The 18,392-nt window shown below is 39.5% G+C and overlaps 1 protein-coding gene across 9 annotated transcripts in view; it reads right to left on the reverse strand.

Moving 5' to 3' along the window:
- ARFIP1 (ARF interacting protein 1) overlaps positions 1-15,657 on the reverse strand; it is a 43,528-nt gene extending 27,871 nt beyond the window's left edge. For 2 of the 9 annotated variants that reach the window (XM_087874491.1, XM_034401369.3), the window contains exon 1: positions 11,851-12,174. Coding sequence is in view for 7 of the 9 variants with exons in the window: in XM_034401365.3 (XP_034257256.2) it covers positions 5,712-5,791; positions 11,369-11,390 (102 nt within the window). In the remaining 2 variants the exon portion in view is untranslated. Of the gene's footprint in view, positions 1-5,711; positions 5,792-11,368; positions 11,393-11,850; positions 12,183-15,424 lie in introns of those variants that run through there. The other 7 variants (XM_087874490.1, XM_034401367.3, XM_087874489.1 and 4 more) reach the window with 7 other exon arrangements.
- Between the last annotated feature and the right edge of the window lie 2,735 nt (positions 15,658-18,392).

Consider the following 18,392-nt stretch of genomic DNA (forward strand, 5'->3'; position numbering starts at 1 on the left):
ATGCAAACTAGATCCGTCTATGGAAAGGCAGATATTGGATGTTCAAGATGGTTTTAGAAAAGGGCAAGGAACAAAAGACATTATTGTAGATTCACACTAGATAATTGAAAAGCCAAAGAGCAACAACAAAAAAGGTAAACATGTGCTAAATTGATTACAGAATAGTGTTAAATTATGTTGACATCAAGCTATGGACTATCCTTATGAAAATGGGAATCCCATAAATCCCCGTCCTCGTGTATAAACTTATACATAGGTCAGGAAACCACAGTCTGGACAGAAAACGGCAACACAGATTGATTCCACGTTGGCAAAAGAATGCATACTTAAGCAGTGATGAGCTTTTGGGCTGAAAGGCCATGGTCTAGTTTGGCCATTTAGACCAGAGGTCTCCAACCTTGGCAACTTTAAGACTTGTGGACTTTAACTCCCAGAATTCCTCAGCCAGCAAAGTCTTAAAGTTGCTAAGGTTGGAGGCCCCTGATTTAGACAACAGCCGTGCAGCCTGAAAACTCATTACTACTTAATTGATGGCGGCTATGAAAGCATATACCAGTATACAACTACATATTCTTTCCTTATTTATCCAACCTATATGCTGAATATATATTGAGGAAGACTGGATTGGAAGATGAGCATGGTTTTAACACTGGAGGCAAAACATCAATAACCCGCTCTGTGCTGATGATGAAAATGCAAATGATCTGCAAGCTCTAGTAATGAAAAGATAGAGAGTAAGGAAGATGACCTAATAAAGCTGACAGAAAATCAAGCAGCATAGTGAAAAAAAATGGGACTAAGATTACAAACATAGAAAACCAAGCTAATGACAACAGGTAAGGGGTGTACTGTTTCTGTCTTTTTTTGTGGTTGATATGTTCTGTTACATTAATTATAAACCTGTTACTCCCTTGATATTTATTTTTGGAGTAATATAGGCAGTTCTCACTTAAGTGACTGCTGGTTCAGTGGCCATTCAAAGTTGCAATGGTGCTGAATGTGGAATCTTATGGCCAATCCTTAAATTAAGGCACTTGGCAACCAGTGGACAATTACAATACTTGGAGTGCCCCACACTCACACAATTGCTATTCACAATGTTCATAGCCAACTTCCAAAAGGCAAAGCTAGCAGGAAGTTGCAAGCCATGGTCATGTGACATCGTGCTTAATAAACCCCATCATGCTTAATAGACCAATTAACAGCAACCAGAACTGCCATTGTAAGTCAGTGTGGTCATGTGATATAATTTTTTTTTTGCTATATAATATCACTCAGTTGCAGAATTCCTGTCCCAATTATGGCAGGGGATTAACTGGGGATTACTTACAACCAATGGCGAGATCTGAACCGGTTTGCTACAGGTTTGCTGGCTGCGCATGCGCACCAAGTCCATGCTGTGCAACAAATGCACACTGTGCATGTGCATGCGCACCAAACGCACACTGCGTGTGCATGCGCAGTGTGCACCAAACATGCGCTGCGCATTTAAAAAGTTACTGGTTCAGTCAAACCGGTAGTTAAAAAAAATCTACGATCCAACAATCAGCTGTGCCGTGCGGTTTAGCTTTGCTAGAAAGCAGGATTTCCTTCTTTCTAGTGAAGCTAAACCGCACGGCACAGCTGATCCACCCCTCGCTGTTCTACTTACCTTCCCAAGCCTTCTTTTGGTGCGTACTGCGTATGCTGAACCGGAGCGAACAGGTAGCATTTCACCCCTGCCAGTTTCATACTAAAGGCTTTTTTTGCTCAAAGCTGCACACACATAGGCAAGCAACTGGTGCTAGCACACTTTTCTCAATGTGTATACCTCACTGTATGCCTTAGTCTCTTGTAATCCCTTTCTCTCCAATGAATGTAAATGCAAACATTTTATTATTTTCCTGTTAATTATCCCAATGCTGGGATGAGCATTCCAAAAAGCAGGGGGTTGGGAAAAGGGGCTATACGATTTACCCTTTTACCTAACTTCCTCATGAGTTGAGTTGCTGCTGTTTGGACTCACTAAGCTGTTTGGGTCACATCCTTTTGACATTGTAAAGCAAAAGAAAGCTCAAAATTGTAAGCAGTCCTGGTCACATGATTTTTCACTTAGTGACTTTGCTTAATAACCAAGTTGCTTGTCCCAATTGTTTGTTTTACCTGTTTGCAAAACCCTGCTTCATTCCAGGCCTTAACATGGATGTTATTTTTCCCCTCTGAAATAATGATAATCTCTAATGTATCTACTATAGTTTTGAGAATGATACCTAGTTATATATACAAATAAAGTTTGTGTGAGTTTCCAATCCCCTGGTCCTAACAGCGGTCACACTTAGTTCTTTAAAATGCTATATGAAGACAAACATTCCCAAGAATAGGATGAAGTATTGTATTTTATTATAGCTTTAATCAGATAACAGTCATTATCTTTTGAGTCTACTCTGTTCAGCATTATTATTTTTTTTTGCAGTACCTGTAGAATTTTGGAGCTATCATGAAGGGTTATCTTGCCACCCCTTTCATGCAAGTGAATCTCTGTGCTCAAGTTTTTAGACCTTTGCTTTAAAAACAAACAAACAAATATTCCATTTAAATATATTGAAACTTATAAACAAGTAATTCTAAATACAATACAATTGAATATATTACAGAAGTGCAGATTGAAAAAAATCCAGTTGTGCTACAATTCCCCACAAATATCATTTGAAATTGTTCAGTGCCACCCTAATATTATTGGGGAAATATGTGTTAGCAACAAACTGCATATTACAGAAGATGTGTTTGTCCAACCTGTTTGCAAAAGAAAACAATGTTTCCTAGTGTTAAGCAGAAATGTATTAGAGAAGTTTGTATAGTTTGGCAGATTACTTGGCCAGGAGTAATTATTTGCTCTAGATAAGCAACTAATGACAAAGATTGTGTGTGCTTAACATGTCTTTCAACAACTCAAAAATATTGAACTGACATTCTTATAATAATTGAGGATGCCCTTGAATTTATTACTGAAATGAAGCTACATTTAAAATTTAAAAATATACAAGTGTGTTATAACTCATGTTAGCAATCATTATTATTGCTACTATTCTTTTTTCCTCTTTCAATGTCTGACTATTCTTCAAGAATGTAGGATCTAGACTGGTACACAACTTATGTCACACAAACAATACTGTATGTTGTATTTTTTATATATATAAAATGGGCTGAAACCAGCTAAAACACATATGAATATTGAACTGAAAACCATTTAAATGGTCCCAGAGTGCCCTCATGTGGAAGCTCTTGAACACTCAAGGGCTTTCATTAAAAATATAAGTTGTAACGTTTCAATGGAAAGAAAATGAACAATTCAGATTGGTAGAACTGACGACTCAAAGCAAAGGTAAACTTTTTCAGGCTAAGGAGAATATTAGAATCTGTATTCAAAGAATTTATTGGAATAATATTTATTACAATTTATGAAACTATTCCCTCTCTAGTTAATAATTTTCCTATTTTATTACATTTAATATTGTAATTAAATAAAAACTTTTGGGTCGCATTCAAGTCTTGGAACTGCATTTCTCCTTGGCTCTCAATATGGTACTAGGAGACTGTAACCTGCCTTGAATTCAGAATCCTCCAAAATACCTTATAATACAGGCAGTTCCTGGATTAAGAACATCTGATTTACAGACAACTTGTGCATATGACCAGGCTGCCCTGTTACTCAAAATGGTGGATAGCATTCGCCTTCCTCAAGCCAACAAACTGCTGAAGCCATGCAATCTTTTCATGAACCACTGAAGTCACACGTTTTTAATACACAACCTGTTTTCAGCAATTTATGAAAACACTGTGTGACTTCAGCAGTTTTGTAGTTCAAGGAAGGAGAACTCTGTCTGCCATTTTTAGTAACAGGCAGTCCACTTCATAAGTACAAACTCTGCTTTGTATACAAATTTGAGTTAAAGACAGACTTAGGAACGGACCTGCTCTTAAAATGGAGACTCCCTGTACATCTTCTTGCTACTGTAGACATTCTAGGCTGTTTACATGGTTTTAAGAACCATGGTACTCTCAGTAAAATTAACAGCAAGGTGGATCCCTGAGCTTATTACAATGCCCAAGAGAAGGAATTTCGAACTGCCAATTAATTAAGTGTTTAAATTTACAAGACTGTGCAAGTTAGTCCATTGTTGGCTTTTTCTACCTATCCAGTTATTCCAAATTACTACCATGTTAGAAGGAATGTGGTAAATCAAGTATTATTTTTAAACATGGGGTCATATGCCCAAATGATTTGCTTTTAGAAAAAATTATATCTTATTTCAAACAATTAAACTTGGATATAATGTGGGACACGAGGAATATTATTTCCACAATAATGGAAACATGTTTTATAATTAATTTTAATATTTATATTCACCTGAGTCACAAGATTTTTCACAGTGATAAGTTTCAAAGTTCAAAATAAAAAAAAAACAATTAAAACAGTACATAAACTCTAACCCCCCAAATCTTAAAAAGTATACTACTTAAAATAAATATAAAAATTAAATCAGAAATTAAGAAATAAAACTTCAGCCACTGTAGGGCAACCTAACTCTTAACTCTTACTTGAACTACAAATGTTTGGTGAAACAGAATAATTGCAATGGCCTTCCTAAAAATAAATAGTGTGAGAGCTATTTGGGTCCCTGATGGTAAGCTTTTTCATAATAACAAAAACACTCAGGGTTATTAATCAGTCCTAGTTTAACCAGCCATGGTTTTCAGCATTTACTAACCACATTTATTAAAAGTATATGTTTTTCGAATGTTTAAAAGAAATCCAGAACTTTCCAAATGCTATATGTTTAAGCCTAAGTAGATCAATTATAAAAGTCTTCTATTATACCACAATCAAAGAGACTCTATTCTTACATTTAGGCAGAATGAGCACAACTGATACAAGTAATTCTTGCCATGCAACAGTTTTTTTAGTGACTATTTGAAATTAACATGAAAAAAGTAATTTTTGACCATTTTTCACACTTACAAGCTAACCAACTACTTCATGAGAAGGCACCCAGAAGAACAAGCAGCCCATGCACTACATACTATATATTTTTCCAAGTAACTAACATTAATCCTGTCGAGGTAGGAGAAAGGATGGGGTCACCTATGCACAAATGAGTTCATTGGTAAGCACTGAAACAATCTGGATCAGTATGCACCCATTCTGCAAACCTGATAGGTAAATAATACCAACAGTGCCTGCCCCAAATGTAGGAATATTTTTAGCTAATCATTTTTGGATTAAAGGTAAAGGTTCCCCTTGCACATATGTGCTAGTCGTTCCTGACTCTAGGGGGTCGTGCTCATCTCCGTTTCAAAGCCGAAGAGCCAGCGCTGTCCGAAGACATCTCCGTGATCATGTGACCGGCATGACTAAATGCCAAAGGCACACGGAACGCTGTTACCTTCCCACCAAAGGTGATCCCTATTTTTCTACTTGCATTTTTTATGTGCTTTCAAACTGCTGGATTGGCAGAAACTGGGACAAGTAACAGGAGCTCACCCCGTTATGTGGCACTAGGGATTTGAACCACTGAACTGCCGACCTTTCGATCGACAAATTTTTGATCAATCCAATTTTTGGATTAGCATCCATATAATAGAGATGGAATTCAATTTGTTTTTCCAGTCTGAGGCTGTTAAAGGATTGGTTGATTTCTGAATAGCTATTACTATAAGTATCACCCAATCACCTCAGAGTCAGACTGGATTTCTTCTGGAGCCTGGTGAGGTTCATCAATCGTTGGGAAACTCTTGCTGTGTTCTGACATACCTGAAATGAAACAAGTTGAGCATGCATTATTTTTTTTAAAAAAAGTAGCTAAATGTATTCCAATGAAGCTCCTATAAGAGTTTATATTTTGCTTTATTATATTTATTTATGCATATATGAATATGTATTAACATAACATAACACACACACCACAACACAACAAATTGAAAGCCAATTTGGTGCAGTGGTTAAGGTACTGGCCTAGTCAATTTTAGGCCTCCCTTAGGTATAAAAGTACATAAAAGCTCTCTCTCTCAGCCCAAAACTCATCACAGGGTTATTGTTGTGGGAAAATAGAAGGAGGAAAGTGTGTTCATCATCTTCAATAATTTATAAAAAGGCAGGATAAAAATCTAATAAACAATAATAATTATACATTTCAACAATTAATACTTCTTGGAAACGTCATGACTGAGGGGACTAAGAGGAGGGAGAATATTTACAAACTAGATCAGGGGTGTCAAACTCGATTTCATTGAGGGCTACATCAGGGTTGTGTTTGACCTCGGGGGTGGAGTGGGCGTGGCCAGCTCAATGTCACTCATGTTGAGGGCGCCTGTGGTGGCCCAAGCATTCTGCCAGAGAAAATGGATTCCTGAGCTCCGTTTTCAGCTGTGACGGCCTCCTGCAACCCTCTGCCACTGAAAAGGGAGCTCAGGAGGACCTGCGTGCAGCCCTCCTGAGCTCCGTCTTCACTGGCAGAGGCACTGCAGGCCAGTCCTTCACTGTTTCCAGGGCAGCTCGCGGGCCAGATCTAAGACCCCATGGGCCAGATCTGGGCCCCGGGCCTTGAGTTTGACACCCCTGAACCAGATAGAAAAAAATCTTTTTAGATGTTGTCCCTATTTCCTTTAAACCATAACCCATAGCAATCAAGGAAGTGGGAAAAAGAAGTAGAGAAAGTTGTTTATGGCAGTCCCGTTGTGCTTGATTTGACTGGAAAAAAGCCAAAAAATTCAAGGTCTACTTGTATATCAAAACGACTAAACAAATACAAGAAATACAAGATTATAGAGTTGATAATGTTCTGCTTCAGATAGTCTACTATTTTAGGAGCTTAATTTTTTTCCATGATTTCTGCTCTATGTTAGTTCTAAAAATCTTTTTAGTTTAAGTATTAAATGTTAAATAATGAATGAATCCCAAAAAGCAATTTTGGGAGTGGTAGTTCAACTATGGTAAAGGTACAAAAAAAATTGTCTGAAATGAGTCATAAAAACTTCCTGATCTGGCCACTATCCAGTGTTTGACTGCAAACAGCTGGCCTGGCCTTGTTGATAGTTCCTATCATAGAGTCATCTGAAGATAATTCTTTAGACAACTGACTACTGAGCCAACAATCCTCCAACAATTCAGCCAATAATTCAGCCAATAATTCAGCAATTAACTCTTCAAAGGCTGGCTCCAACATTTCTCACTTTTTCCCCTGGAACTTTGCCTAATATATGGGTTTTTGATTCCTAGATGGGCTTAACTATTTTTTATGTAATGTTCCCACTGTGAGTTCTCAAACTCTCACTCAAACTTAGGACAGATTATGAAGTTCTGATTTATGCTATTTAACCAGTGAAATAAATTGGAGAGAGAATTTATATCAAGACATGCTCCCTAAGAAGTTTGCATTTTCCTCTATACCAGGGGTGTCAAACTGGCAGCCCAGGGGCCAGATACATCATGTGCAGGCCACGCTCACCCCAGCTCCACAAAGGGGAAAAACGTCACGAAACATCACATGACAGCAACATGACTGTGCGAGTTTGATACCGGTGCTCTACACAATACAGAAAGATTTCATAAATTCTCCAAACTCTACTTGTTGATATTTATCAACCTGATTAAAGAGTCTTTCAGTTGTATGTAGGCCTACAAATAGCTTTAGTTAACTTGCTGATTATTAGAAGAAAATGAGGTTTCAAAAGAATAAGAAAGAAAAACCCCTATTTTCTTCTTCCTCATTTGGAACTCGCTCTTATACAATTTCTGAGCACCCTCATAAGCCTTTATTCTAGGCTGGAAAAGTTAGAACAAATACTTTAAGAGTCACAAATTGTTCTGTCCCCATTTCTAAGTATATTACAGCAACTGCACATTTTAAAAATTAAATTGCCAGCTAAAGAACAGAGTTCAGGAACTAAGGGCCTATAACACTATAAAGTATTAGTACTGTATTCTGTGCAAATGGCTTTGTCTATCTCCTCCAAATTCTCATGCAGATAAGATGGAGGAAAGGTAGCATATTCAGACTTGCAATATTCTATCATTCCAATAGTTCTAATAGAAGTAGTTTAATTCTACACAGTGTCTGTTTCTTAGTTCAGAACCAGCCTATAGCTCCACTTGTGCACACAGCAGGTGGGCAAGTGAGCGAAACTCCATTTGTGTGAGTGGCGGGTGTGTGTGCGCTCACCACTTGCTCAAATGGAGTTGTATGCGTGCTGGGCCACCATTTGTGCAGAACTATCCCCTCTCTCTCCTCCCGCTGCCGGTCCTCAAAGCCGGAAAAGTTGGAGACTGCTGGTCTAGCCGATAGGGCTGACACCCATGCTCTGTTGATGCCATACTCTTTAAAAAAAGAGTATGACATTTTAAAAAAAATATCTGGCTCTGCATAGTGCTAAGTCAGCATATTCTCATTGCAAGAAGAAAAATGGCAATAATAATGAAATTAATAACTGTAAATAACTTCTGTACATCTTAAAACAGGATGTTCAGCAAAACTGTGCTAATGACTTAGGACATTTATTTGTGGGTTTTTAATAATGCTATGCATACTAAATTCATAGAAATAACATTAAGTCATATAACAAACACTGAAAACCAGCAATATATTGTTCTACTACAGGTATGCATCTGGTACTGTATCCTGTCTTCTCCCCAAGCTTAGCCTTGCATATACTGACAGCTAAAGCCTTATTTGCCTGAACATGCCCACAAAACTTTTCAGTCATCATTAACAAATATTGATCGTGTTGTTACTGTATTTAATAGTAAACTGCTGTTTTTTAACTGAATGAGAAACCATGATTGTTTTTATATAAGTAAACACATAGGACTAGCAATGTCTATGCATTTGTGATATATTGTGATCATCCTGCATCTTATAATGTAGCAATCACTGTCTATAGGTAAATAAGAAGTTATAATAGATACATGTATTTTGTGTTGTATCAGCTGGGACATGCTACTTTGTTTAGCAGATGACAATTCAGGAAGTAATTTTAAGTCTCCATTCAAAGCACACATACAGTGTAATTTTTACAGCCATAGTATATCAGTTTAAGGCATTAAAGGAACACAGCCTGATAAAATTACAGCTTTATGCAATTTCATTCAGAAATTTTGATGTTTTGAAATAAACATCCATTTATCTAGCATTACTTTCTAGGATGTTTTCATCATGCTTCTTTGCCATAAAATATACTGCAATATATTGCAGTGATTCCAACCTGTGCTCCGTGGACCCCTGGAGGACTACAGTGTCATCACAGGGGGTCTGTGAAGGCTTGAGAAAATGTTATGATTCAAATCTTGTATTGTTTTGGGGGTCTGTGGCCATGGTCAAGGTATTTGAAGAAGCTCCGTGATAAAGAAAAGGTTGAGAACCTCTGACTTAGAACATTTCACATTTCATTTAAGTATTACACTGTTGCAAAGGGAGAGAGTGGACATTTCAAAGCTAAGATGATATTCAAGCATATTGTGAAAGTGTAATTAAACTATCTAAGAATATCTCAGGCACTTATTTTCCACCTTTTGCTAACATTGACCCTATTAACACAATAGCTATCCAAACTCAAAGAAACGACTGGGTGTAAGATTACAGCACATTCCGTTTTTAAGCAACTGTCACTTTTTGCACTTTTCAACAAAAAAATATTACTGCCAGCTTTCCTTACGACAACTTTTAGATGACCACAACACATTCCAGTCCCAAACATTTGATCAGAACTGCCTGAACACCAAGCAATGGAAAAGCAAAGCAAGCCACCAGACTTGAAATTTTGGGCTTAGACAATTTAGAACTAAGCCGCCTTTGGTCTAACCTAGGTGTAGTACACAAAATTATCTGCTACAATGTCCTACCTGTCAATGACTACTTCTGCTTCAACCGCAACAATACACGAGCACACAATAGATACAAACTCAAAGTAAACCGCTCCAAACTCGATTGCAGAAAATACGACTTCAGCAACAGAGTGGTCAATGCCTGGAATGCACTACCTGACTCTGTGGTTTCTTCCCCGAATCCCCAAAACTTTAACCTTAGACTGTCTATTGTTTTTTTCAAAAAGTTTTTTATTAATCATTCAAAATGTATTATTTATTTATTTATTAGTCCAATTTATATGCCGCCCTTCTCCGTAGACTCAGGGCAGCTTATAATGCATTATAGCAATAGCCTGCATAATTTTTTTGTATATACCTGCTTATTAGGGCTTTCGGGCCCCCCTAAGCGGTGTTGTTCTATACAAAGTTGGCTTATTGCCCCCACAATCCGGGTCCTCAATTTACCTACCTTGAAAGGATGGAAGACTGAGTCAACCTTGAGCCTGGTGAGATTCGAACTTACCCTAATTGTAGGCAGCTGGCAGCTAAGTGCTAGTATTTAACAGCACTTTAGTCCGCTGCACCACCGAGGCTCTTTGCTTCGATGCAAAAATTTAATTTTAAATTAAAATTAAAAATAGATTAATAGACAAGTATGTATAATTGTGTAGAAATATGATATAGATTGTTAGTATGAAGTTATGTATAAATAACATATAAGGTTAAAGAATTATATTATAGTATTAAGTTTAACATAATTTGTATTAGTTTAAAGTGTTAGAAGATATTTAGAACCAGAGATGTCATATCTATGTCCGATGTTCGTCTTAGACTGTCTACTGTTGACCTCACCCCATTTCTAAGAGGTCTGTAAGGGGGCGTGCATAAGCGCACCAACATGCCTATCGTCCAGGGATGAAATGCTCCTGGTTCGGACCAGATCACCTGAGCCAGTAGCGATGGAGGCAGGTGGTTCGGACAACAGGTAGCAAAAATCCCTGCCTCCCCATGCCCAGCTCAGCCGTGCGATCATCAGAGGCTTTTTTTTTTTAATGCCTCTGGCAATCCAAGCTGAGTTGCCTGATCGTCAGAGGCATTTAAAAGAAAAAAAACCTCTGCACATCAGGCAGCTCAGTTGGGATCGTCAGAGCCTTTTGAAAGCATTTTTTAACAATCTCTTCGCCGAAAAGGTTATAGAAAAAATGGTTTTAAAAGTAAAAAAAAAATTAAAATGGCCACGCCCACCCACTCACATTACCCCTCACAACCAAGCCACGCCCACAGAACCACAAATTTTAGATTTCACCACTGCTACCATCCCTGTCCTACTGTCCCCTTTTATTTGTACCCATTTCATATATTCACAATCATGTTTATACTTATATCTGTTATCTAATACACGCTTGACAAATAAAATAAATTAAAAACAATTTAAAAAAAAAAGCAGGAAAGAGATGAGGAGGAGGAGGAGGAAGAAAAAAAAAACAGCTATTCAAGGCATTCACAAATAAGCTGAAATTCAGAGAGTACTTCCTCCTGTTTCTGCATCCATACCGCCCCGCCTGCTTTCACGGTAGATCATGAATCCGGGTGTGAATGCAGGATTGCGCCTTTTTTCCGGGCAGAGTTTCAGTTGTGTTTCTTTTTTTTTTTTAAAAAAAGGAAAGTGAGAAGCGACTTTCACTGTTTGTAAAATGAGCCAAACTTCCTCCTTCTGTCCGTCTTCAGGCTGGGGGTGGGGTGAGGGGAGAAAGCTGCCCCCTGATAGCCTCTCGGGGATTTTACAGGTAATACGATTCAGGTGCTAAAGAGGAAAGGCATAATAACCCCATCCCCATTTCGTCCCACCTCCACGAGCAACCAAGACACGGGGGGGGGGGGAAACTTCGTGGCTGCCCTGCACCTTCCCGGCTATCCGCTTCTCCCTTCCCAGCTCCCATCATCCCCGGCGAAGAGCAGAGGCTGCCGCTAACCGGCTCGCCTTCCACCCTCTCTCTCTCTCTCTCTCTCACCGTCGCTCCTTCCTTCCTTCCTTCCTGCTACTCTGCCGGGAGAAAACTCAGTTTAGGCCGCCTTTTTTTTTTTTCTCCTTTAATCCTTTCTCGCCCAGAAGTCCGGCACAGATCGGAACTGAGTGGACGGAAGTGGAGCTTCAAGACTCAACTCTATCGTCTTTCCTCCCTCCCGAGTGGGACCCTTCTAGGAGACCGCTACGCGTGGCACAGCCGCCTTTCCGCGGAGCGGTAACAACATCCGGGTCTTCCCCAGTCGTACGCGCTCTTTTCTTAAGGGAAGTCCCTTTGGAACAGAGGTCTTCAAACTTGGCCGCTTTAAGACTTGTGGACTTCAACTCCCAGAATTCTCCAGCCAGCATAGCATAGAAGTTGAAGTCCACAAGTCTTAAAGCGGCCAAGTTTGAAGACTTGTGCTTTGGAAGAACGAGCTCAAGTAGGAAGGGTCATAGACTCCAGGAATGGTAGAGATGCTTCCGAATCTGAAGGAAACGAGTGGAAAAGGATTTTCCTAGAAAAGACCCAGTGATTGAGCTTCGCCTACCCCTGGCCTAAGGTGGCGTCTCAAAGGGGATAAAATGTTAAGGCTGCACGTTTTTCTTTTCCAGAAGAGAAGCTGCGCCTGAGATTTTATAAAGAGCTTCAAAGAGATGGAAAACTACAGGGACTCCTCGACTTTACGACCACAATTGAGGCCAATGTTTCGGTTGTTCAGTGAGACGTGTGTTAAGCGAGTTTTGCCCCACTTTACGGCTTTTCTGGCCACAGTTGTTAAGTGAATCATTGCAGCTGATAAGTTAGTTGTTAGGTGAATCTGTGTTCTCCATTGATTTTGCTTATCAAAAGGTTGCAAAAGGTGATCACACATGACTTGGGGGACACAGTAACAGTCAGAAGCATGAACCAATTGCCGAGTGTCTGAATTTTGATCACAAGGATCATAGGGATGCTACTTAGGTGGTAAGTTTGAAAAACGGCCGTAAGTCTTTTTTCCCGGTGCCGTTGTAACTTTGAATGGGCACTAAATGAACTGTTGTAAGTCGAGGACTACTTGTATTTGTCTGCATGGATGTTAGTAGTGGCAGCATCAGCAGACTGCCTGGGTTGGATATTTTTTTAAAAAAATTGTACGGGCAGTCCTCGACTTACAATCACAATTGAGCCCAACATTTATGTTGCTAAGTGAGACGTGTTAAGTGGATTTTTCCCCATTTTACGACCTTTCTCCCCACAGTTGTTAAATGAATCCCTGCAGTTGTTGAGTTAGTAACACGTTGTTATGGCTTCCCCATTGACTTTGCTTGTCAGAAAGTCACAAATGGTGAATGATCACATGACCCTGGGACACTGCAACTGTCAAAAATGAGTCAGTTGCCAAGCATTTGAATTTTGAACATGTGACCATGGGGATGCTGTGGGGATGGGGATGCTGTGGGGATGGGGATTTATTTCACTTAAATAAAAGTGAAAACCACTAGAGCAATCTTGTAGTAAATATACAGTACCTAGAAGTAAGGTAAATGTAAGAAAGCTGCATATTGAGAAAGGGTAAGAGAAAAAAAGAAAGATGCCTTTGAATTATCCATTTAGAGATTATCTGAATCCTAAATTTAACAGGATTACTATGGATTGCAAGAAAATCCAGTCAATCGTGGAAGAAATAAAATATTACCATTCCATTAAGATCATAATCAGAAGTCACATATTTTGGTATATAATATGAATGGATGATGAATAGAAAAAACAAATTGAGAGAAGTAAAAAAAGGAGGAGAGAAAACACCAGTGGACAAAATTAGGGTTATTATTGGCAAGTTTGTGGAAGAACTCGATTTTGTCATAAGAGTAAAAATGGTGAGCATTTATTCATATTGTCTCCAGAAGTCAAGTTGAATTATATCAGGGGTGAAATCCAGCAGGTTCTGGAGAACCGATAGCGGAAATTTTGAGTAGTTCAGAGAACCAGTAGCGGAAGTTTTGAGTAGTTTGGAGAACCGGCAAATGCCACCTCTGGCTGGCCCCAGAGTGGGGTGGGAATCGAGATTTTGCAATATCCTTCCCCCAGAAGTGGGGAGGGAATGGGGATTTTGCAGTATCCTTCTCCTGGAGTGGGGAGGCAATGGAGATTTTGCAGTATCCTTGCCTGCCCACCAAGCCATGCCACCAAGCCACGCCCACAGAACTGGTAGTAAAAAAAATTGGATTTCACCACTGAATTATGTGGCATCTATTTAACTTAGTATGATTATGCCAACTCCATTTCTGACCACTAAAGCTAAGGTTCTGTAGAAGTAAACAAAAGAGTAGTTTCCTATGTGGTGAGACATTTGTTTATGTCTGTGAGGTACTTTGTCCTTGCAATAAAAGGTACAACAATGAAATAGAATAGATATTCCTAGTGGGAGTTCCATCTCAGTCCTTAAAGTAAATACCATTACAGCACTCTTCATCACCTAATGGTTTACAGATATGTGCAGTTTCAGTTGCATTTCCTAGTCAGCCCAGGTGTGTGTGTGTGTGTGTGGGTGGGTGGGTGGGTGGGTGGGTGGCTGCCTGCATTTTTCAGTAAAAATATTCACAGCCTCGGTGCAACTTGAAAATTCTACTTTTTGATTCATTTTCTTAATTGTTAGACAGAGATATAGCTCTGAGTCAAGCTCAATCTTTGCTGACTTCATGAAAACTTTCAGTCAAACTTTATTTGAATGAACTTACTTGGCTTCTTATCTGGGGTGCCTTACATAAATCTCAAATGCGATCACCACATTCCAACTTGGTGGCCTTGGTGGCGCAGCAGACTAAAGTGCTGTTAAGTAGCACCAGCTGCCTACAATTACTGCAAGTTCAAATCTTACCAGGCTCAAGGCTGACTCAGCCTTCCATCCTTTTGAGGTAGGTAAAATGAGGACCTGGATTATGGGGGCAATAAGATGACTTTGTATAAAAAAGAACACCGCTTAGGGGGGGCCGAAAGCCCTACTAAGCAGGTATATACAAAAGTATGAAGGCTATTGCTTAACGCATTGTAAGCCGCCCTGAGTCTCCGGAGAAGGGCGGCATATAAATCGAACCAATAAACAAACAAACAAACAAATAAATAAATAAATAAATAAACTATATTGTTTTTTATTGTCACAGAGCACATGGTTGTGATTTAATTGAAAAATGTGTACGAGAGTATTGACTGTAATATACTAAATTGTTTTTCCAGAGTTTTCTTATAAACAGGAAAAAAAAGTTAAATCCCTTTTGAATTGAGCTCAATATTGAATTGAACTCATGGACACTTAATATTGTTTTCTTCTCAACAATATCAAAATTATTTGCTGCTGCCTTTTTGTAGGATGGCTTTTGATCTCTTGGTCTAGTCTCCATACTTATATTCCCAGAAAACTTCCCATGTGAGTACTTAACTTTCACTCTCAGAGTAGGTATCGTCCAGTACAGGATGAACCAGACAAAGAAATCAATGTTATGTGGGTCACAACTACTTTTATTATAATAGCTGTATAAGAGAATCTGAACGTGCTTTCCCCTTCATCACTTTATCTTTGTGTAAACTAAGTGAGACTTACCTGATGTTTTCTCAGTTATGTTCTTGGCCCAGTCTCAGGCCTTTTTTATCTGACTGTTGCCTTGGTAGCAGCTTTTCCTTCTCTCCTTCAAGGTTATTCCTTCTTCCCTCTACAGTAAGTTAGCTGGTTCTGCCAGCTGTTAAGATTAAACACACAGACAAATAAATAAAACATTCTCTTTTACAGGCTTATCCACATACCCTCCTTTCCCTAGTTCTGAGGCAAGCTGCCTATGGGTTTTTTTCATGGTATGTCCTCATAATGGCAGTGTAGTAACTCAGTGGTTAGGACACTGGGCTTGTCTGCTGGAAAAGCTAGCAGCCTGGGTTTGGGACCTGAGCAGCAGGCTAGGGTCCCAAACAGGGTGAGCTCCCATCCTCCCAACCAAAATTTTAGCCATTTGGCAGCCTGCCCACATTTAAGCTTGCAGATGCACTGCCTCTCCCCCACTTTGGCTGCCCTGCACCCTGCCTTGCACACCAAAAAACCATCTCGGCTGCATGTGTTGATTGAAACAGCCTGGAAATTGTAAGGAAAGGATCCAGCAGGGTTGAACCAAGCCGGAGTCTGATTTTGCCACCCTGCTCCTCCCTACACCACCTCACCCCTTTCTCCAACCTTCATTCACCTGTTGGGTTTTTCCTGGCATAAAAGCAGAAGGGCCTCTACCCCCCATCCTCTGCCATTAAGTCAATATTCCATTTGGTAACCTCCTTGCCATCAAAGCAATATTGAGAAAGATGTCAAGCCAATGGAAATCAGAAAATCTAGGCAGTTCAAATGAGTACAAAGATTTATTGCAAAATTAAGCTCTCTACAAGAATCTGAACTACTAACAGTAAAAGCAGGTTGGTGGTAGATAAGAGTCAATGGAATTCAATGTGGGCTGGACTTAGATCTCTTGTGGGCATGAAGGGACTCATGACTGAGGCACGTTTGATCCCTCCCTCGGGTTTAGCCTGGGCATCTCCTACAAAAGCCAAGACAGCAACACTTCTGGTACTCTTCCTTCTCTAGTCTACTAAGACAGTTCTCACAATGTATGCAGCTGAAGAATATGCTGCTGCCCAGGCAACTACAGTATAAACTTCCAACCAAGGCTCTATGTGGTGGGGGAAAAAGAGGGGGAGGAAGATTGATTCTGGTAATAACAATCAGCAATTGAACTGAGACTAAGGGGGATCAAGACTGCATTTCTGAGTAGCTATTCTATCTTACTATATGAGCTATAATAGCTCATAGCTAAGAGTTGACCTGTCCCCTCCTGTCTCCTTCACTTACCCCTCTCTCATAACATTTGTGCGAGAATCCATCACTGCTGGACTGAAATCCTTTTTTAGTCTCCTATAGTAGGGGTCTCCAATCTTGGCAACTTTAAGCCTGGTGGATTTCAACTCCCAGAATTCTTTGCTGGCTAGGGAATTCTGGGAGTTGAAGTCCTCCAGGCTTAAAGTTGCCAAGGTTGGAGACCCCTGTCCTATAGGGCTCTCTCCAATGAAGCATCTGACTCTGCCACAGGCTGCTGGGAGGTGGGGGGGACCAACTTCATTGATCTCTATCTTACGTAGCAGTAAACAAAAAATAGTGAAGTGTGGCAGGTCAGTTAGTTTTGGAAATGACATACTTTTTCCCCATATTCAGAATACGAGCAAATCTTTGTGCATGAGTCTACATGTCTCTATTTTTCTTCAACTAACATGCAGGCAACAGATGAAGGACACTTCCCCCAAATGCACAGGTGTTCACTTAGATAACTTAAAACAGTTCATCCATGTGGAACGTGATCCTGCTATGTTTTTCTTGCTAAATCAGATTTTGCAAGTTATCTAGTTCAGGTATGAGCGACTTCTAGACTGATTCTTCTCCAAACCCTCTTCCTAGCTCATTGTTTTTAGCTACAGAATGCAGTACCTTGTTGCAGAACTGGGGTTTTCTTCCTTCTTCAGATGGGAAGCACATGAAAACCATAACTTAGAGCAGGGGTGAAATCCAGCAGGTTCTGACAGATTCTGCAAACCGGTAGCGGAAATTTTGAGTAGTTTGGAGAACCGGTAGCGGAAATTTTGAGTAGTTTGAAGATCCAGCAAATGCCACTTCTGACTGGTCCCAGAGTGGGGTGGGAATGGAGATTTTGCAATATCCTTCCCCCAGGAGTGGGGAGGGAATGGGGATTTTGCAGTATCCTTTTCCTGCCACACCCACCAAGCCACACCACGCCCACAGAACCGGTAGTAAAAAAATTTGAATTTCACCACTGACTTAGAGTACATTTAAGTGCTATCTTCTGAGGTGGCAGGAAATCTGCACTTGTGGTAAGAAACAGGACATCTGAGGCTGCAGTTAAAACACATTTATTTCTTTTTAGTAATAGATACCATTGCAGTATAGATAATTTCCTAGCTTTCGCTATTTGGTAATCCTTAGCTATAACTGTAACATTCCACCATCAAGGAAACAGAATCTGAGCACTATGTGTTGGTGCAGTTTATACTATATAAAAAAATAATAATAAATTTGAACCTGTATATTACAATTCCTTATCAAGAAAATATTGACTGTGTGACCACTAAAAACAAAATTTTTCTTATTCTGCACCTTTTTTATTCTACTGTATTTGTAGAATGGATTATGCAGATCACTGAGTTTTGTGGAGTAAAATTCCTATGCCATAGCCAAGTAAATCTTTCTTAGCAGTCCCTCTGTTTTCTGTTCCATTTTCATTAAGCATTGCCTGCACAGGCAGATAAGGCTTCCTGGATCGTTCAAAACATCTGTTGGGATGCAACGCTTAACGATGACCTTTTCAATCTAATCTCAGAAGATCAGAGTTGTTATGAGAATAAAAGAGAAGCGCCATGGAAACCACCCATGCAAACCATATAAAAAGGATGGGCAATATTAAATAAAATGGAAAATGCTTTTAAAAAATGAACACTGATTATCCCAGGCTACACATGACACAATTATG

This window comes from Pantherophis guttatus, chromosome 8, assembly GCF_059756535.1.
Source record: "Pantherophis guttatus breed Tessera chromosome 8, ASM5975653v1, whole genome shotgun sequence".
NCBI classification, from domain to species: Eukaryota; Metazoa; Chordata; class Lepidosauria; order Squamata; family Colubridae; genus Pantherophis; species Pantherophis guttatus.